General features: G+C 44.7%; 1 protein-coding gene across 1 annotated transcript in view; it reads right to left on the bottom strand.

Moving 5' to 3' along the window:
- The window catches only part of xylt1 (xylosyltransferase I), a 317,375-nt gene that overhangs the window by 65,045 nt on the left and 229,791 nt on the right, over positions 1-22,539 (bottom strand). The window contains exon 6 of the mRNA XM_055651880.1: positions 6,738-6,954. Coding sequence (XP_055507855.1) covers positions 6,738-6,954 — 217 coding nt within the window. The remainder of the gene's footprint in view (positions 1-6,737; positions 6,955-22,539) is intronic.

The raw sequence follows: 22,539 nt of genomic DNA, 5'->3' as shown, positions 1-22,539 counted from the left end.
ACAAGGATGTCCTTCTTCAAATTAGGAGACCAAAACTGTACACAATACTCTGGATGTAGTCTCACCAGAGCCCTATGCAACTGCAGAAGAACCTCTTTACTCCTATACTGAAATCCTCTTGTTATGAAGGCCAACATTCCATGAGCTTTCTTCACTGCCTGCTGTATCTGTAAGCCAACTTTCAGTGACCGGTGTACAAAGACGCCCAGGTCTCGTTGTACCTCCCCCTTACCTAACCTAACCCCATTGAGATAATAATCTGCCCCCTTGATTTTACCGCCAAAGTGGATAACCTCACATTTATCAATATTGTACTGCATCTACCACACATCTGCCCACTCACTCAACCTGTCCAGGTCACCCTGCAACCTCCTAACATCCTCTTCACAGTTCACACTGCCACTCAGCTTTGTGTCATCCGCAAACTTGCTAGTGTTGCTCCTAATTCCCTCTTCCAAATCATTAACATATATGGTAAACAGTTGCGGCCCCAACACCGAGCCTTGCGGCACTCCACTCGCCACTGCCTGCCATTCTGAAAAGGACCCGTTTACTCCTCATCTTTGCTTCCTGTCTGCCAACCAATTTTCTATTCATGTCAACGCCCTACCCCCAATACCATGTGCTCTAATTTTAGTCACCAGTCTCCCGTACGGGACCTTATCAAAGGCTTTCTGAAAGTCTAGATACACTACATCCACTGGCACCCCTTCATCCATTTTACTTGTCACATCCTCAAAAATTTCCAGAAGATTAGTCAAGCATGATTTCCCTTTAATAAATCCATGTGGACTTGGACTAATCCTTTTACTGCTATCCAAATGCCCCATTATTACCACTTTAATAATTGACTCCAGCATCTTTCCCACCACCGTAGTCAGGCTAACTGGTCTGTAATTCACCATTTTCTCTCTCGCTCCTTTCTTCAAAAGTGGGATAACGTTAGCTATCCCCCAATCCACAGGAACTGATCCTGAATCTGATCACCAATGTGTCCACTATTTCTAGAGCCACCTCCCTGAGGACCCTGGGATGCAGACCATCAGGCCCTTGGGATTTATCATCCTTCAGTCCCATTAGTCTACCCAATACTATTTCTCGCCTAATAAAAATTTATTTCAGTTCCTCTACTCCCTTAGATCTTCTGTCCTCCAGTACATCTGGGAGATTGTTTGTGTCTTCCTTAGTGAAGACTGATCTGAAGTACCTGTTCAACTCTTCTGCCATTTCCTTGTTACCCATAATAATTTAACCCGTATCTGCCTTCAAGGACCTACATTTGACTTTGCTACTCTTTTTCCCTTAACATATCTAAAGAAGCTTTTACTGTCCTTCTTTATATTCCTGGCCAGCTTCCCCTTGAACTTCATCTCTTCAGCCCATATTGCCCGTTTTGTTTCCTTCTGTTGTCCTATGAAAGTTTCCCAATCCTCTGGTTTCCAGCTACTCTTTGAAGAGCGCATTGTGGTTGAAGTAGTCTATGTGAACTTCATTACGATGTGGCCCTAGTGGTGAAGCTGGTCCAAAGGTTTTGTGCACATGGAATCCAAGAAGTTTTGACAGAATTGGATCCAAAACTGGGCAAAATAGGTAAGAGTGGAGGATTGTTTTGGGTTTGGGAGCTAATCCCAGCAGTGTAATTAGGGATCAGTGCTGGAATTCTTACTGCTCATGCTATGTATTGACAATTTGAACGGTAGCTGAGAAGGTACGCTGAACAAACTCACAAGGAACACGGGCACTTCCGGTGTTGATAATATGTACAGATAGTCTTCAGGATGATATTCATCAGATGATTAGAAAGGCATGGCTATGGCAGATGGGATTTAATACCGATTTGTATGATTTGTATGATTTGTTGCACTAATAACGGGAAGACCGACACAATGAATGGTATGGACCGAGGAATATATAAGAACAATATACTTTTTTGCATATCATTCATTCATTTTTCTTTATCTCTCTGCTTCATTGTATATATCTCTCATTTCCCTTATCCCTGACCAGTCTGAAGAAGGGTCTCAACCCGAAACGTCACCCAATCCTTTTCTCCATTGAATGGGAGTTAGAGCTCTTAAAAATAGCGGAGTCAATGGATATGGGGAGAAGGCAGGAACGGGATACGGATTGTGAATGATCAGCCATGATCACATTGAATGGCGGTGCAGGCTCGAATGGCCAAATGCCTTACTCCTGCATCTATTTTCTATTGTCCAGAGATGCTGCCCGTCCCACTCAGTTACTCCAGCTTGTTGTATCTATCTTCGGTTTAAACCAGCATCTGCAGTTCAATCCCACTAATTCTACTCTTATCACTTATGACATTATATTCCCTCTATGTCCCCCATTTCCCAACATCCCCTCCCCCAGCTCCATTCCCCTTTGGCAATTGATCTCATAGAAACATAGAAACATAGAAAATAGGTGCAGGAGTAGGCCATTCGGCCCTTCGAGCCTACACCGCCATTCAATATGATCATGGCTGATCATCCAACTCAGTATCCTGTACCACACTTGGAGTATTGCGTACAGTTTTGGTCACCTAATCTGAGGAAGGACATTCTTGCCATAGAGGGAGTACAGAGAAGGTTCACCAGACTGATTCCTAGGATGTCAGGACTTTCATATGAAGAAAGACTGGATAGACTCGGCTTGTACTCGCTAGAATGTAGAAGATTGAGGGGGGATCTTATAGAAACATACAGAATTCTTAAGGGGTTGGTCAGGCTAGATGTAGGAAGATTGTTCCCGATGTTGGGTAAGTCCAGAACAAGGGGTCACAGTTTAAGGATAAAGGGGAAATCTTTTTGGACTGAGATGAGAAAAACATTTTTTACACATAGTGGTGAATCTCTGGAACTCTCTGCCACAGAAGGTAGTTGAGGCCAGTTCATTGGCTATATTTAAGAGGGAGTTAGATGTTGCTCTTGTGGCTAAAGGGATCAGGGGGTATGGAGAGAAAGCAGGTACGGGATACTGAGTTGGATGATCAGCCATGATCATATTAAATGGCGGTGCAGGCTCGAAGGGCCGAATGGCCTACTCCTGCACCTATTTTCTATGTTTCTATGTTTCTATGAAATGACGGGATGCCTAAAAGCCAACTCACTGAATGGCTGCTCTGCTGAAACGCCACCTAACCGAAAGGCTGCGTTGCCTATAAGCCAACTAACTGAATGCCGCTCTGCCAAAAAGTCAAATAACCGACATGACGTAGCCGGGGGGCGGGACGTCAGCGATTGTTCCAGACCCCCGCGTCCATCACATCACTGGCCGGTGGAGACGGGAGGGTGGGGGACATTTTCCCACACAAGCCATTATTTGACTTTTTGGCAGAGCTGCATTCAGTTAGTTGGCTTGTAGGCGACGCAGTCTTTCGGTTAGATGGCGTTTCTGCGTCCCGCCTTTTCAGTTCGTTGCCGTTTTGGCTTTGTTTCCATTCGGCTATTTGGCTTCGACTTCTTTGCTTCGGCTTATCGTCCTTCAACACCAAGTCCGCACGCGGTTTGTATTCCATGTAGCAGCCAGTTTACAATCTATGCTAACATGCTTCCTGCAATACCTTGGCCTCTAGATTTATGCACCAGCCTCTTCAGTGTCACATAAGGACCTGCTTCTGCGCTGTACATCTGATTATTTCTTGTGTAAGAAGTAACTGCAAATGCTGGTTTACACCAAAGATAAACACAAAATGCTGGAGTAACTCAGCAGGACAGGTAGCATCCCTGGAGCGATGAAATGGGTGATGCTTCATGTCGAGACCTTTCTTCAGACTGAGCGTCAGGGGAGAGGAAACTGGAGACATGGAAGAGTATAAAGAAAATGTAAGGTGTGAAAAGGACAGGTCAAAAGTTGACGATAATCAAGGAAATGTACAATGATTCATTGTTGGCCGAGGGGAAAGTGACAAGCAGGGATATAAACTGTAAAACTAACCAGCAGGACGGTGAAACTAGTTGGAGAACTAGGGCAGGGGAGAGGCAGAGAGAGAGGGAGAGCAAGGGTTACTTGAAGTTAGAGAAATCAAATTCATACCACTGGGTTGTAAGCAGCCCAAGCAAAATATGAGGTTCTGTTCCTCAAATTGGATCATCACCAGCTTTTATCTGTCCCTTTCATATTCATAGTTTAGTTTAGTTTAGAGATACAGCGTGGAAACAGGCCCTTCAGCCCATCGGGTCCGCACCGACCAGTGATCCCCGCACATTAACAACATCCTACACCCACTAGGGACAATTTTTACATTTACCAAGCCCATTACCCCACAAACCTCTTTGTATCCATCCATATCTCCAGTTTCCTTCTGCCCTGACTCTCAGCCTGAACAGTCAAGAGTCAAGAGTGTTTTATTGTCATATGTCCCAGATAGAACAATGACATTCTTACTTGGTACAGCGCAACAGAATATGTCAAGACCCAAAACATCACCCATTCCTTATCTCCAGAGATGCTGCCTGCGCTGCTGAGATACTCCAGCTTTTTGTGTCTATCTTTGATTATTTCTTCCCTTGATTAACCCTCTCTCCAACATTTCTTCTCCTGGCGAGGTCTTTGTCCACCGTTCCCTCCTTGGGCCAGGCCTCTGCCCTTCACCTTCCCCCTGGCTCCTCTGTCCGTTCATTACCATGGACCCAACCGTTTCTCTGTCTCAGGGATGGTCCCTGCAGATCCTTTGTCCCCTAGTCTTGGCCGGTGTCACCTGGCAGGTATCAGGTTATGGGGAGAAGGCAGGAGAATGGGGTTAGGAGGCAGAGATGGATCAGCCATGATTGAATGGTGGAGTATACTTGATGGACCGAATGGCCTCATTCTACTATCCCTTATGACCTTTTTTTTCATCAAAGGCAAAGGTTTTCCTCATCACCTTATCCAGACCTTTGCCTCTTTTTGTCCATCAGTTATCCTGAGACCAAATCTCTGCTTTGTCCTGATATCGTTCGTTACCTGATTATTCCAGTCAGTCTCTAATATGGAACCCAAGACCTGAAATTTTCTCACAGGATGTGATTCGCAGACTGTTAAAACTGAATTAGATTTTTCCCGAGTGCAAGTTCCCTAATATTGAATTGAGGAGAACACAGGGAAATGTCCTCATTGCTGCCTGGTTACCAGAGTGATGTGGATATCACGGCATTACACAGGCCCTTCAGCCCAACTCTCCATGCTGACCGAGAAGCCACATCTAAGCTAGTCCCATCCATCCATGTTAGGCCCATATCCCTACAAACCTTTCATATCTATATGCCTGTCCAAATATAGAAAATCACCAGTAGAGAGAGTCACTGTAGCACATGGAAAGTTCTGAACGTGAGATAAATAGCTATTAGAAGATCAGAAGTGATAGGAGTAGAATTAGGCCATTCGGCCCATTAAGTCTACACCACCATTCAATCATGGCAGATCTATCTCTCCCTCCTGACCCCATTCTCCTGCCTTCTCCCCATGAACTCTGACATTCTGTACTTGGCAAGGAATATTTAAAAACTGTTCCAACTCTTCATCAAAAATCAATAAATGATGCCAATTTTAAAATATGGAAATTCCCACCGTGGGTAGAACTGAAATGATTTGCAATGGAACTGTAAAGGCTCTGTTGTTGTGAAAATAAACTGGACTTCTCTTTTTGAACAGATCAAGGCACACCGACATAAAACACTCCAGTTACCCGCAAATCATGAGGCCAACAGCAGCTGTAAACCACAGCAACATGGGCTTTACAAATGCCAAATCCAGCACTTCCTTAGACGTTAGGATAAGGGGGAAAATCCTTTAAAACAGAGATGCAAGAACTTTTTTCACACAGAGAGTGGTGAATCTCTGGAACTCTCTGCCACAGAGGGTAGTTGAGGCCAGTTCATTGGCTATATTTAAGAGGGAGTTAGATGTGGCCCTTGTGGCTAAGGGGATCAGGGGGTATGGAGAGAAGGCAGGTACGGGATACTGAGTTGGATGATCAGCCATGATCATATTGAATGGCGGTGCAGGCTCGAAGGGCCGAATGGCCTACTCCTGCACCTAATTTCTATGTTTCTATGTTTCTATGAGCAGGCAGGTTTACAAGAATTATCCCTGGAATAAATAGGTTAACCGATGATGAGCTTTGTTTGCACTGGGCCTGTACTCGCTGGAGTTTAGAAGAATGAGGGGGGATAGAAACATAGAAACATAGAAAAGGATCTCATTGAAACATACGGAACAGTGAAAGGTTTGGATGGAGTGGGTGGAGAGGATGTTTCCACTAGTGGGAGAGTCTAGGACTAGAGGTCATAGCCTCAGAATTAAAATATGTTCTTTTCGGAAGGAAATTAAGAGACATTTATTTAGTCAGAGGGTGGTGAATCTGTGGAATTCTTTGCCATTGAAGGCTGTGGAGGCCAAGTCAAGGCCAAATGGATATTTTAAAGGCAGAGATAGATAGATTCTTCATTAGAACAAGTGTCAGAGGTTAAGGGGAGAGGGCTGGAGAATAGGGTTAGGAGGGAGAGATAGATCAGCTATGATTGAATGGTGGAGAAGACTTGATGGGCTAAAATTGCCTAATTCTACTCCTATCACATGAGCTTCTGCATGAAGCTACTGAATTGTTCGTGGTTGGCGTTTCAAAAAACAGCAACCTGTAATTATCGCTTTTCAATCAATATACCTTCCTGCTTCTTATTAAGTAAAGACAGTGCTTGTGGAGAGACCATTAAAGGAATGACACAATGACATCAAGCAGTTTGAGTGCAGCTCCATACCTCAGCGGGTAGCAGTGTATAGGCATAAAACCGCTTCATGTGCGTCACCAGTTCGTCTTCTGAATAGTTGACGTATTCTACAAATTTTCTGTTGAGGAGAAACCAGTCTGAGCCACCGTCAACAGTGATGCCTTCTGGGATTTTCCTGTCTCCGAGGCGCCACATGTGCGTGTCACACTCAAAGAAAATCCTGTCCAATCCCTGCTTTCTTATGAACCTGTGAAAAAGACAGAAAATGTCAAAAAATGAGAGGTTGTTAGGGGAATGGGAGGTCATAAGGTCATAAGGAATAGGAATTCGGCCCATCAAGTCTACTCCACTATGGCTGATCTATCTCTCCCTCCTAACCCCATTCTCCTGCCTTCTCCCCACACCCTCTGACCAGTACTAATCCAGAATCTATCTATCTCGGCCTTAAAAATATACACTGACATGGCCTCCACAGCCGTCTGTGAGAAAGAATTCCACAGATTCACCACCCTCTGACTAAAGAGATTTCTCCTCATCTCCTTCCTAAAAGAACGTTCCTTAATTCTGTAGTTATGACCTCTAGTCCTAGATTCTCCCACTAGTGGAAACATTCTCTCCACATCCACTCTATCCAAGCCTTTCACTATCCTGTTTGTTTCAATGAGGTCCCCCCTCATTCTTCTAAACTCCAGGGAGTACAGGCCCAGTGCCGACAAATGCTCATCATAGATTAATGTACTTATTCCTGGGACCATTCCTGTAAATCTTGAGAGTTCAGGTACTGCAATTGGGAAAGAGCAATGAACATAGCCCTGCTAAAACTGAGATTGGCTACGGAAAGCCGATAAAACAGGGTAGTTCTACTTTCACATATCATTAGATTCACCAACGGCAACAGTACAGTGTTCCAATGATGTCTTCGCAAATTCTATTGTAAACAACACATTAATGAAATGAAGAATTCCAGATTCAAGGACAATTTTCCAGATTCAGGGACAGTTTCTTCTCAGCTGTTATCAGGCAATTGAACTATCCTACCAACAACCAGGGAGCAGTCCTGAGCTACTGTCTACCTCATTGGAGACCCTCAGACTATTTTTATTCAGACTTAACTGGACTTTATCTTGCACTAAACGTTATTTCCTTTATCAGGTATCTGTACTCTGTGGATGGCTCGATTGTAATCATGTTTTGTATTTTCACTGATTGGTTAGCACACAACAAAGGCTTCTCACTGCATGTCAGCACATGTAACAATAAACTAAACTGAATTAATAATGGTCATTCCTGCCCCCCATTAAACACATGACAATATCTGGTGTGGTTAGTTCCCTGCAACAATGACTGGTAATGGATAACAATTTGACTATGCCCCATAATGTAGTCTTCACAGATCACTGCATTGGATGTTATTACAACACTGTCAGAATTTGCCACATTTTTAATAGGGAAAAAGCAATGAACAATGTACAAAATACAGTTGAAATTGATGGGAAGTATTTGTGGTGTTTAAACTTTTGCTGTAAATTGAGGATGAATAATCTAATGCAATTTCAAGCACATTCTCATCAACCACTGGAATATATTTCTCATTTTCTGATACAACGTTAACCACCATCACTTTTGCTGCCTGTTCCAAACCATGCTTTAGCTTAGCTTAGAGATACAGAGCAAGAACAGGCCCTTCAGCCCACCGAGTCCAGATATAGATACCGAGAATAGATAATGGTGGCGGCCCATTACATGGCACTCACGACTCTGATGGCTCGTGGGAAGAAGCTGTTGCAAAACCTTGACGTTCTGCTCCTTATGCTACGATATATTTTGCCTGAGGGCAGCAAAGTGAACAGTCCATGATGGAGATGTGTGGGGTCCTTTATATTACTGTTGACCTTAGACAAGCAACGTTTGCTCGCAATGTCCCCGATTGAGGGGAGAGAAGTCCCAATGATTTTTTTCAGCCGTTCTCACCACTCTCTGCATGGACTTCCAGTCGGAGGCTTTACAGTCTCCAAACCAGACAGAGATGCAGCTGGTCAGAAAGTGGTGAGGACGGGACTGACTGTTGTTGGAACTGACAGTGCCGTGGGAGGTCCGTCTGGAGGAGGCCCACGGGAAGAAGACCAAGTAGGAAGAGCTGGTCATAGACTGCCGTAAGCAGGGCTGGAAGGCAAGGTGTATGCCCATCGAGGTTGGCTGCAGAGGTTTTGCAGGGCAATCGCTCTACAAAGCCTTGAATGCACTGGGCATCAACGGAATGGAAAGGAGAAGAGCCATCAAGAACACCACAGAGGCAGCGGAGAAGGCCTCAAGATGGCTCTGGATCAGGAGAGAAGGTCCATGGGGAGGAGCGAATGCCACCTGAACACAAGTCGTGGTCTGATCAACCACGGCTGGGTCGCCTGGGTGAGGGTGTCTGATGTTGAAAGACCCGAAACACCCAATGACCCCAGGTTACATCACTGATTATGTGTTCAGGAGCATCAGTAGATGTATTTTTTATCAATCAAAGTTATATATGTGTGGTTATACATGAGAGGCCAAAGTATCCACAGTATTAAAACAGACACAAAAAGCTGGAGTAACTCAACAGGACAGGCTGCATCTCTGGAGAGAAGGAATGGGTAAAGTTTCAAGTTTTTTTTGCATATCTTTCATTCATTTGTTCTATATCTCTCTACATTTCTGTCTACAGTATATCTCTCATTAGCCTTTCCCCTGACTCTCTGTATGAAGAAGGGTCTCGACTCGAAACATCACATATTCCATTTCTCCAGAGATGCTGCCTGTCGCACTGAGTTACTCCAGCTTTTTATGTCTATCTTCAGTTTAAACCAGCATCTGAGGTTCCTTCCTCCACATCCACAGCATTAATGTAGATAGATGCCCTATCACAGTTACCAAAAGAGCAACCATCTGATCCATTAGGTCTGCTTGGTAAAAACTACTTCTCAATGCAGTACTCCTTGAGGTGTCCAGGTGAGTGATCATTGACTACGAGATCACACTGTAGACTGCACATGACCTTGCCTGATTTGTCTCCTCGCCTGCTCTGCCTGAACAGGATCACCTTCTGGATAGCCCTGTCCACTGCAGGCTCTCACTTAACCTTTTTTTCCCTGTTGCCACCGGGCAACCTAGGCAGCTATTTAGGTTGCCAGATGACAGTTTAGGTGGTCATTTAAGACGTCTTGCATGACCCGTGCGATAATGTGCTCGAACGAAGTGCGTAGTTACCAGTCGGAATTATGTTCAATGAAGCATTCACATATTATTTCTACTTCAAATAGTCACAAACTAAACATATTCACCAATCAAGACATGATATATACCACAATGACATGCAGCAAAATTATAACACAGTATCTCAACTCTTTTTACACGTTGTAATGAATGCAATTTATACAATTTTTTTCCACTTCCAAACAAAAATGTGATTGGATTATTCAGCGTAAGATCAACCTGTGTCAATAAATCCTGGACCATGGTAACATATGCTGAACCATGCATACTACAGATTGATGCAAGCATGTTTTCTGTGAAGGACCGAAAATTATCATGACATGGCCATAGCATGGGTCGTTATTGGTATTGGTACAGAAACACTCTCGCTTCCCACATAATTTATCCAAAACAAAATATACAGGTTGTAAGCAAATTTCAAAAGGTATTTTACGATAATAGTTGTTAAAACCGACTATACCCATCTGACAAGTTAAACATTACACTAACTAACAAGAGATGGCCAAAGGACAAAAATGCAGCAAATGTTCTTTTGGTAATAGTTTAAAGACGTCAAAACGCCACAATACTGGACATTCAGATTAGATGTATGTGTTGTGAACAGCAATGAAGATACCCAGTTTGTACGCACCACAATTTTTAAAAATTATTGATAAACGCTGTTTCCATCATTCCCATTTCAGAATTAACGTTAAAATTTCAACTGAAATATCTCCTGACCAAATACGTGATGTATATGACTGACTGTAGAAGTAAAACCTGGATAAATCCAACATATAGTTGTGAATGTTGCTCATTAAATAACTACAGTACTGATTCTCCATATTAAGAGCATTGATTTGCTGTTAAAATGAATTCTGTAATAACGTGTCAATGGTAGCAGTGACAATCGAACACTGCGGTTTTAATGTTTCACGTGTTCACAATTTTAATAATCCATCGTTATCGATTAAAACAAATAATAACATTGGGAATTGAAACACATTTGATCGCATTCCGTTATCAAACATAGTCAATGTTCGCTCTGAAGACATTTCCAGCGCAGTAGGTTCAGTTGGGGTGGGTTAATCAGTGCGGGATGGATAGATTGAGGCAGGGGAATTAGTGCGTGTTGGTTGGAGAAGGTCAAATTGTGAGGGGAGAGTGCGGGGGATGTCAGTGGGGGTTGAATGGGGGGGGGGGGGGATCAGTGCAGGATGGATGGGGGGAATGACTACAAGATGGATGTGGGGATTGGAGCAGGATAAATGGAGGGGGGTGTCAGTACAGGATGGATGGGGGGGGGGGTGATCAGTACAGGATGAATTGGGGGACCAGTGTAGGATGGATGGGGAGTGGCAGGAGAATCAATGTGAGGTGGATAGGGAGATCAGTGCAGAATTAATAGATTGGGGGTGGGGGAGTAGATGGGGAGGGGAGCACAGGGATGTCAGTAATACTGAATAGAGGCGGGAATGGGGATCTGTGCGGGAGGGAGAGGAGGGGTCCCAGGTTGGAGGGGGGCGAACAAGAGAGAGAGAGAGAGAGAGAGAGAGGGAAAGGGGCAGAGGAGGTGGGGAGGAAGGAAGGTCAGTGCTCCTCGGACAACACCAGCATCATCGCCCCACTGCCTTGGCCATCCCTGTCTACCGCCAAGTGCCGCCGTCAAGGGGGGAGGCAGTTGGGATCTAATCCCCATCGCCTCCCATCCTCCGCAGGCCAACAGGAATGTGCGGGGCCGAGAGGTGCAGGTGCTTCAGACGGCAGAAGGGGGCCTCCCCTTCCTCCCTCCTCCCGGCTCGGCGTGCGGGGGGGGGTTTGTTTTGAAAGCGGTTATCGCCATTGTCATAGTAGCACGCAGCGGCCAGTATCGGAGCCGGCGGGGTGCAGGGTGCAGGAGGAGGTGGAGCCACCATCGCCACTGCTGCTGCTGTGCGGGGCCCGTCATTCGCTCTGACCATCCATCACCTCGCACTACAGTCGTCGCCCCTGCCGCTGACCCGAAATATCACATTCCTTTTCTCCAGAGATGCTGCCTAACCCGCTGAGTTACTCTAGTTTTTTGTGTCTATCTTTGGTATAAACCAGTATCTGCAGTGTCAAGCCGGGCAAAATGACACGGCTTTTAGGTTGCCTGGTGGGACTTTAGGTGGCCATTGGCACCCGGGCAACCATTAATTTCGAGCCCTGCACTGAGACTATGCTACTGCTCACCATGAGACAGCTAATATAGTGTTGCTCCACCTTGGTTCAATCTTGGCCCCCAATGATAACTGCATGGTTCGCAGGTTCTCCCTGAGAACATCATTTCCTCCCATTGCCCAAAGATGTGAAGATTGGCAGAAACATAGAAAATAGGTGCAGGAGTAGGCCATTCGGCCCTACAAGCCAGCACCGCCATTCAGTATGATCATGGCTGATCATCCACATTCAATACCCTGTTCCTGCTTTCTCCCCATATCCCCTGATTCCGTTAACCCTACGGGCTATATCTATTTTCTCTTGAAAACATCCAGTGAATTGACCTCCACTGCCTTCTGTGGCAGAGAATTCCACAGATTTAGAACTCTTTGGGTAGGTTAATTGCCCACTGTAAGTTGCCCCTTGTGTGCAGGCAAGTGCTGGAAATTAGGTTTATGTAGGCCAAGTGTAAATGGGTACCTGATGCTGACATGCGCTAAATGGCCTGTTTCGATACTATTGACACTGTGACTCTTCCTGCATTTGTTACCACGTCCACATTTAACGCCACCTTCTGCTGAATCGCAGGAAACATGTGGAAATCCAAGAAGCACAGAATCCCATTAACCCATATCAACTGAGTGCTCACATCTCAGTGCCTCTTTGTGCTGCCCCGGTCACTCAATTCGACCATGCAGCCAACTCCATGAGGTTGTATTCAGCAGTTTGGCGGGCGGGAGCTGAGTGGATCAGAACCATTCATTTAAAATCTCATCAAGGTGTGAGCTGCTTCACAGAAACCCAATATAACTATTTTAATGAGTCTTTCCGTTGAACTCAAGCAGCCAACCCGCCATCCAGCCTCACCTTCTTTCTTGCTACCCCAGTTCAAATAGGCAATTTCATTGCGATCAGTGAGATGAACTAACGGTTTAAGAGATCAACGCTTGCACTCACGGTTAGATTAAGTCTAGAGAAGAGTCTCGACCTAAAACATCACCTATTTCTTCTCTCCAGGGATGCTGACTGACCCGCTGAGTTACCGCACAATAGACATTTTGTGTCCAGTTTAGGTTAAGCTAAGAAGATAGACACAAAAAGCTGGAGTAACTCAGCGGGCCAGGCAGGATCTCCGGAGAGAAGGAATGGGTGACGTTTCGGGTCGAGATCCTTCTTCATTCAAGGTAAACTTAGCTTCCACGTAGGAAGAATTGTTTCTGGTTAAAAAAGGTGAGGAATCCCTCTCTGCAGCATTAACGTCATGATCTTATTAAAAAACAGGTGTTTTATTTTCTGCTCGACCATCATCTTTTGGAACATACATGACTACATACAAACATGGTGGTGATATATGACCACAACACGGTAAATATTTCCAATGGTGGGACTGATTGGATTAGGTCTAAGTGAGTTGTAAATCTCCCAAGGGCAGACATTTCATTTTACACTGCTAATCAAAACGGATTCTGCTTATAACAGTCGTGGAATAGTCCCAGAATAAACAAAATTATATTAGCATCTTGCAAGATTTATTGAAATTGATCATTTCTACTCCCGTATTTCTCCAGGCACATGTTGTGGAATGGATCAAGCCACAACTGAGCAACCCAAAAACAACACTCCTCAGGAACTTAAGTTTTCCTCTTATGGTTCAAAGATTATTTGCTCTCTCTTTTAGTGTTGCCTGACAATGTGTTGGCATGTTGAATTATAGGCACGCAGAGACCTCAGTGCTCTGTCGGATATTCTTGCATTTGGATCACAAAATCTGTCTAAACAAAGTAAACTATTTTAATCTATTCAATTAATTTCATACCAGCAAACAGAAATCGTACGATTTATTAGGAATTATCCAGCAGTGGGAGGCACAGTGGCGCAGCGGTAGAGTTGCTGCCTTCCAGCGCTTGCAGCGCCAGAGACCCGGGTTTGATCCTGACAATGGGTGCTGCCGGTACAGATTTTGTACGTTCACCCTGTGACAGCGTGGTTTTTCTCCGAGATCTTCAATTTCCTCCCACAGTCCAAAGACGTACAGGTTTGAGGGTTAATTGGTTTGGTATAAATGTAAATAGTCCCTTGTGTGTGTAGGATAGTGTTAATGCATGGAGGTCGCTGGTCAGCATGGGCTTGATGGGCCGAAGAGCCTATTTCCGCGCTGTATCTCTAAACCAAACTAAACTATCATCTCAATGGAAAACTTATTTATTCCTGAAGCTGACAATCCTAGAGGTAAAGCACTAACTCCACATTTATGCAACAAGCTTTTTACATGCATAACATTATTTCAAGGATTTAACAAGCCACACGGCATTAACCTCTATTTTGAAGTGAGTTATTGCCTTTAAGTTTTTTTCCCCAAATTGGTGCCATTTCACATCTGTAGTGCATCCTGTTCATTAAATGTATGCAGCAAGAGGCAATTTAATCAGATCTTAGCAAAGTTATAAATCTCATTAATTAACCAACAAAGGCAAAAGTCAAAGACAGCTTGATCATGACTATTACTCTGCTGGCTGGAATATTTCTGTACAAATAGAAACATGACTAAAGCAATTGAAAACAAAGATCTACGGTGAACTGTACAAATTACGCAACAGAAAGACAAGCAGTTTTTCATTATTGGGACTGTGGAACTGGTGTAAATGTTTCCAATTGCTTTCTGTATCAATAGTCTCCTATAATTGCTTTAACCTAATCCGAAATGTCTCAATAAATTACTTTTATGTGATGCAGGAAAAAGCAGAAAAGGCCTCTGTATGTTTTCAGATGATGCTAACAATATCAGAGTAATGAATTTGAACAGCAACATCTATATTACTAAAAGCCTGTTCTTGACTGGTTTTGGCCATCTGTGCTGCGATTTCCGAGAGAACGCCGCCACCTACGGCCGTCATTTTTGGCCACCTCGCTCAGAGCCCCCCTCCGCCGCATGTGTGCCGAGGATTTTTCCCGTCGATGAAAAATGACGGAGATATTAATTGATTTACAAAATTCCCCATTCTCTCTGCTGCCCCCACTGGCGACAGGGGGGAGGGACTTTAAAACCAGGAAGTGGTGTGCCTCAATCAGTGTCTGCAAGCTGGGGGGGAGGCAGAGGGTCACGTTTCTCTGAGCTGTGAATAACACTGAACACATGTCTACTCAAAAGTAAGTGTCCTTAGTGGTTCTAAAACGCTTGCAGAATGTGTCTATTGGTTCTAAAATGTTTGCAAAAAGTGTCTCCTTTGGTTCCACAATGCTTGCAAAAAGTGTCTCCTTTGGTTCCACAATGCTTGCAGAATGTGTCTTTTTTTGGTTCTAAAATGTTTTTTAGGTCCTCCCCCCCCCCCCCCCCCCCCCCCCCTCCCCCTCCCCCCCCCCCCCCCCCCCCCCCCCCCCCCTCCCCCCCCCCCCCCCTCTCCCTCCCTCCCCCCCCCCCCCCCCCCCCCCCCCCCCCCCCCCCCCCCCACCCTCCCCCCCCCCTCCCCCCCCTCCCCCCGTCTCCCTCCTCCCCCCCCCTCCTCTCCCCTCCCCTCCTCCCCCCCCCCCCCCCCCCCCCCCCCCCCCCCCCCCCCCCCCCCCTTCTCCCCCCTCTCCCCTCGCCCCTCCCCCCCCCCCCTCCCCCCCCCCCTTTCCCCCCCCCCCCCCCTCCCCCCCCCCCTCCCCCCCTCTCCCTCCCCCCTCCCCCCCCCCCCCCCCTCCCCCCCCCCCCCCCCTCCCTCCCTCCCCCCATTCTCTCTCTACATCTCTCTCAGCCCCCTCTTTCTCCTCCTCTCCCTCTCTCCCCCTCTCCCCCTCCCTTTCTACCTCTCCTCTCTCTCTCCTGTTCTCACTCCCTCTCTCTCTCCCCTCACTCACCCTCTCCCTCTCCTCCCCCCCTCCCCCCCACCTTTTTTCCCCCCTCACCCACCCTCCCTCTTCTCCTCCTCTCCAACCCCTTCTCCCTCTTGCCCCTCTCTCTGTGTCTCTGTCTCTCTCTCTGTCTCTGCCCCTTCTCTCTCTGCCCTCACTCTCTAACCCCCCCCCCCCCTCTCTAGGTGTGACTGCAAGTTGGGGGCTATGCGTCAGTAGATAGGTTGTTTATGGGGTAAAAGGAGCAAATTAATAATATTAATATAAAGGGGGTAATTAGCGTGAGTGCGAGGGGGGGGGGATAGTTAGTGTGTGTGATGCTGCATGCCGCCTCCCCCCCCCACAACTGCACGTTGGGGGAACAGACCCAACGGGTCTGCACTTGGTCTAGTATGTTATATTTTTTCTTAGGATGCACAGAGATCGGGCTTCATCTGTCTTTGGCAAAAAGGTGGATAAATCTAATTTAAATTGGTTTAGAGATACTGCATGGAAACAGGCCCATCGGCCCACCGAGTCCACACCGACCAGCGATCCCTGCACACTAAAACTATCCTACACACACACACTAGGGACAATTTACACTTTTACAACGCTAAATAACCTACGTCTCTGGAGTGTGGGAGGAAACGGAAGATTCAGAGAAAACCTATACGGTGAGACGTACAAACTCCGTACAGACTGCACCCGTAGTCGGGATTGAACCAGGATCTCTGGCACTGCAAGCACTGTAAGGCAGCAAGTCACCGCTGCACCAATGTGCCACCCTGTTTATATAGTGCTTTTCACAATCTCGGTTTGAAGGAGGTTGCAACCAGTGGGATTCTTGTGAAGTAGAGGCATTGTTATAATGTAGGGTATTAAATTACACAGGGATCCATGGCTTTCTCCACAACACTGGCAAAGAAAGCCCTTCCCAAGGTCATCCTGAATTGCTTAGATTTAGGCAGTAGCATCAGATTTTAAATAAAACTAGATGGCTAACTTGCCATTTGCAAGAACAGATTGAATTTAATCAAATGCAGAATGAAGGAATATATTCATTGGAAAATAGGGATGAATATTGTGTGCCATTAAAATAAAATCACTATCAATTAAGTTAAACGATTTAACCTTTTAAAACAGAGCCATGGTATTAAACGAGTACATCTATTCAATGTTACTCAAATGTTTGTGCTGCAGATTATAAAATTGTAAATATTTCAGACTGAATAAGGAATGTTAAAAGTGGATTGGGATTTGCTGCCTATTTAAACTGGTGGAGCACACTGCCACCAGTGGCACCACGGTGTAATTACAACGGGCTGTTCTGATGAAAGATGACCGACATGAAATGGTTAAATCTGTATCTCTCCACAACCTTCGCCTGACTGCTGAGTATTTCCAGCATTTACTAGCATATTATAGGTTACTTGTAATGCATTATAGAAGCATATATGAATCATAGCAGCCACTTTCAAGGTTATTGGCTATGCATGTCCTTCTTACTCACTAATTGATTTGTCATTTGTTCACTGATGAATATTTAATTTATTTTATGTTATGGGGAAGGTAAATAAGCACATAAGACTGCAGGATCAAAATCTAAAGTTATTGAATGTAAAAAACTGCTCTAATGTGGATTGTTCTTACTGGAAAGGTAACAAAAGCAGATTTGGTGGTAACTTTAAAAAATAATCAGTTAAACTCTCGAAACAAAAACAAAGACTACAGTGCTATGGGGAGAGCGCAGAGAAGTGAGGATAATTGAGTATCTCTTCTGAATTGGCAGCTGGGCTACTATGGGCTAAATAGTCTCCTCCATATAATTTGATAATTCTGTGAAAGTATAGTCAGTTAGACAGGTACATGGATAGGACAGGTTTGGAGGGATATGGACCAAGTGTAGGCAAGTGGGGCTAGTGTAGCTGGGAATGTTGGCTGGTAATGGGCAAGTTGGGCCGAAGGGCCTGTTTCCACACTGCATGACTCTGTGACTGTAAATTATATGTTGTTACATGTAATTGAATGATAGGAAGCTTCTCTACATTATAAACACCAGACTGTTCCCATCCCAGGTTTTCCCCTAATCCCACTGTTTTACAAAGTATGGATCTGATTGACACGTATTTGGGAATTATATTACTTGTAGGTCTTATCTCATTGAGAGCTATGAGATAGTTGAAACAGACTAATATTAGAAATAATCAGGTTAATATTTTGTGGCAACGATATTGATGCAATACAAGAGTTTAGCGAAGTTTGGATAACACCATCAGAAAATAAATAAGATCAATGAGAGTTCTGTAGAATGTTAATTATCTTTTTAATGCTGGCTCGATAATTGGATTTGGCTGTGTATTTAATCAAAGATGAAAGTAGAAGAGAAGTAGGATCAGTTTCTGCACATGAGATTAAATATTAATTATGTACCTACCACACACTGGTAATACTTTGCAATTGGGCAGCCTATGAATCCTTTAATAATCTCACAATCAGTCATGTAGCTTGCATTAATGCTTCTCCCTTACACTGCATGTTAACACACTCAAATAATCACTCTTTTTTGAATTTCAATTATAATTTATGATGATCCATATACTTTATCATATCTGTCTAATTTAAATTGAATAATATTTGAAAGCAATAAAATTATTAATCCTTCCGTTGATTTTTAAAGAAACTAATCCAATCTTGGATTCTGGAGATTGAAACAGCAAGCGGTCCATCAACGTTTAGTAATACTACATCACGCCTTCACTGTGAATGAACAATGACTACAGCTGATAGAAGTCAGATTTACCATTTCACAGTTGCAGCGATTTTTTTTTATAAGTAGAAATACTCATTTCAGGGGATTAAATGCAGTCAAACCAAACGTGCTCTTGCACTGAGCCACCAACGTTTGCTTGGAGATGAATAGCGAGCTGTTTCCAGACACAAAACTTCGAGGAATGAATTTCCTCCACATCCTCCTAATTGTAGTTTCACTGTACCTTAATTGGTACATGTGACAATAAACAGACCTTTGAACCTTTGAGTGGTGGTGACACCTGACCGATTACTTGGCTTTGGTTATGACCTCAGTTAGTTAGTTGGTCAAGGTCTACTTGAGAATGAAAGGGAAGGACAGTTAGAAATTGCTGGAGGAAGTCAGCAAAGACAGGGTGTATAAACAGAGTAGACTGGGCATTCAGGAAAAACATTCCTGCTCCATGAGGTCACGAATAGTCCTGTAAACTTTCATTTCTGGAGAGAAGAATTGGGTGAGGTTTTGGGTCGAGACCCTTCTTCAGGTCTCCTGACCCGAAACGTCACCCATTCCTTCTTTCCAGAGATGCTGCTGACCCTCTGAGTTACACCAGCATTTTGGGTCTATCTTCGATGTAAACCAGCATCCGCAATTCCTTCCTGCACATAAATATGGATGTGGTTGGGCCATTAAGTTTATCCCAGATATGAACCCCATGACTGAAAACTCACTGTGAGGAAAGTATAACCATCCCTCCTTATTCAATGTTTCTCATGAGCAAATTGTTCACCTCTCTAACCCACTAAATGTAAATAAAAGCAACTTAAATGACCTGTGGTTGGTTCATTTTTACAGCTTTATTCGTGATTCTATATGCTCTACCACGGTGGATATCTCGTTTCAGATCCTCCGTGAAGAAGGTCTAAATCGTCACCTATTCCTTTGATAAGATGCTGCTAACACGCTGAGTTACTCCACTTTTTGTACAAACTTTTAAATGGATGTAGGGTTAAGTTTTGATGAATGGAGGATAAATTCCCTTCATGAGTTATATCGGAAGCATAAAAGAATTAAAATGTGGTTGGTACCAGCTTTATATGATATTGCTTGCCACGGTGGATTTAACAGTGTGATGGGTTAAAGCAATATGTACATGATAAGCTCTAACACAGCACTAGTACAAACATTTCATTGTAGGTAGATGAATGGAATACGTTCATGAGTGATCGGAGCAGAATTAAGGGCCTGTCCCACTTGGCGATTTTTTCAGCAACAGCCGGCATCATTAGCTGACGTACCGGGGTCGCTGAAAGGTTTGGAACATTTCAAATTACAGCGGCAACAATAAAAATGTTGCGACACCGCGCGTCAATATTTTCAGTGACCTGATACGTCAGTCAATGATGCCGACAGTCGTCGAAAAAATTGCCAAGTGGGACAAGCCCTTTAGGCCATTCGGCCCATTAATTCTACTCTGCCATTGAATCTGTCACTCCCTCCTAACCCCATTCTCCTGCCTTCTCCCCATAACCCCTGATACCCATACTAATCAAGAATCTATCTATCTCTGCCTTAGAAATATCCACTGAAATATCCATGGTGGCGCAGTGGTAGAGTTGCTGCCTTACAGCGTTTGCAGCACCAGAGAACCGGCTTCAATCCAGACTATGGTTGCTGTCTGTGCAGAGTTTGTACGTTCTCCCCATGACTGCGTGTTTTCTCTGAGATCTTTGGTTTCTTCCCACACTCCAAAAACGTACAGGTATGTAGGTTAATTGGCTTGGTGTATATGTAAAATTATCCCTAGTGGTGTAGGATGTTGTTAATGTGCGGGGATCGCTGTTCGGTGCGGACTCGGTGGGTTGAAGGGCCTGTTTACGCGCTGTTTCTCTGAACTAAACGTGGCCTCTACTGCCTTCTGTGGCAATGAATGGCACAGGTTCACCACCCTCTGACTAAAGAATATTAGAAATGAGACGGCCTCTTTGTAAGTTCCCTGCAGTTTATGTTTAATTTTTCCCACGTCACCTTCGTTTGTGCTGTCTTGGCTGCCCTGATGCGAAGGAATCTGGAGCCTGTTACTCCAGATGAATGATCTTGCAACCACATAAAACCAGCAGATAGCACAAGCCTAATAAAACAAGCAGGAAATTAAAGCAAGATGGACGTTTGTTCACGGAGGCAATGCTTCACGATGTACACCACGCCAGCAGGTCTGTATTATCCTGCTGCTGTGTTAATACAACAGTTCCCAGCTCCATGTGCACTTTGTCTTCTGGCTGAAGTCGAGCACAACACCGTGCAGACACTGGAGGAAACTGATTGTTAAAGATTAAAGCAACATATTTACACCTTTTTTTTGTTTGCAGCAAAACCTGTCAATCTGGAACACCAAAGCAATTGGCACTGTGCTCTTCAGATTGCAAGTTTCCTTATTTGTAGGATTGTATGAATATGTACCATGCCCCAAGGTGGGACCTCAATTTCAGTCCCCTGTATACCAGGAACAGCAGTTGCTGATCGCTTCGTATTCTGCGCACACTACAACAAGCGACAGAGGCTGCCACCTCAAGCAGAGGTCCCTGAGGCATTCCCACCACTTGTTCACCTCACCCGGTCAATGTGCCCGCTTTTGGATCCGTTAACGGAACACGATCCGTTAGCGGAATGGGCGGCCATGGTGGCGCAGTGGTAGAGTTGCTGCCTTACAGCGCTTGCAACGCCGGACACCCGGGTTCAATCCAGACTACGGGTGTTGACTGTACGGCGTTTGTACGTTCTCCTCGTGAGTGCGTGGGTTTTCTCCAAGATCTTCGGTTTCCTCCCACACTCTAAAGATGTACAGGTTTGTAGATTAATTGGTTTGGTGATTGTGTAAAATTGTCCATAGTGTGAATGTGCGGGGATCGCTGGTCGGTGTAGACGCGGTGGGCCGAAGGGCCTGTTTCTGCGCTGTATCTCTGAACAAAACTAAATTAAACTAAACTAAATGATTGCAGCCTGATTTTCACTCCCAGCTGAGGAAGGGATCCAGGGAGAAGCCATGTTGGCTTCCTGGAGTTAGCAGGGCAGTTGCTGTATGGGCTGGAGGTGAAGATTTTGCTCAGGTGAAGAGTGTGGTGGAGAGTAACTAATGCCCAGTTGGCCTGATGATTTGTGTTTTTTTCAGCTGCTGGTACTGGTGAAGGGGATGTTTGCTACACATTAGTGTCTGACATGCTGCTGTAGTGAAATGAAACTGTCCGCTAACTCTCTGTACTGCTTTCATGTTTTGAATTGAGTTTTAAGCACGGGCACAACACGTCATTCCAAATGAATCCGCCGTTACCTTGCACTTAATATGTTTAGATTTATTATTGTCTCGTGTACCAATATACAATAATAACCTTGGTTTGCATGCTCTCCAATCAAACCAGAACATTACAGCAATACAATCAAACTCGTACAATAGGTAGAGAAAATGACAAAATCCAGAGAGTGAAATATAGTTTTCATTGCAATGCACGTTCCAGAGACAAAGTTTCCTTTTCATATATCTGAGACTGTGGACGGCTCGATTGTAATCATGTATTGTAATAGACATAGAAACATAGAAAGTAGGTGCAGAGGAGGCCATTCGGCCCATCGAGCCAGCACCGCCATTCATTGTGATCATGGTTGATCGGCCCCAATCAATAACCCGTGCCTGCCTTCTCCCCATATCCTTTGATTCCACTAGCCCCTAGAGCTCTATCTAACTTTCTCTTAAATCCATCCAGTGATTTGGCCTCAACTGCCCTCTGTGGCAGGGAATTTGACAAACTCACAATTCTCTGAATGAAAAGATTTTTTTCTCACCTCAGTCTTAAATGGCCTCCCCTTTATTCT

This window comes from Leucoraja erinacea, chromosome 20, assembly GCF_028641065.1.
Source record: "Leucoraja erinacea ecotype New England chromosome 20, Leri_hhj_1, whole genome shotgun sequence".
Lineage (NCBI taxonomy): Eukaryota > Metazoa > Chordata > Chondrichthyes > Rajiformes > Rajidae > Leucoraja > Leucoraja erinaceus.
The sequence above is the reverse complement of the archived record's forward strand: the minus strand, read 5'-3'. Positions and strand labels throughout refer to the sequence as shown.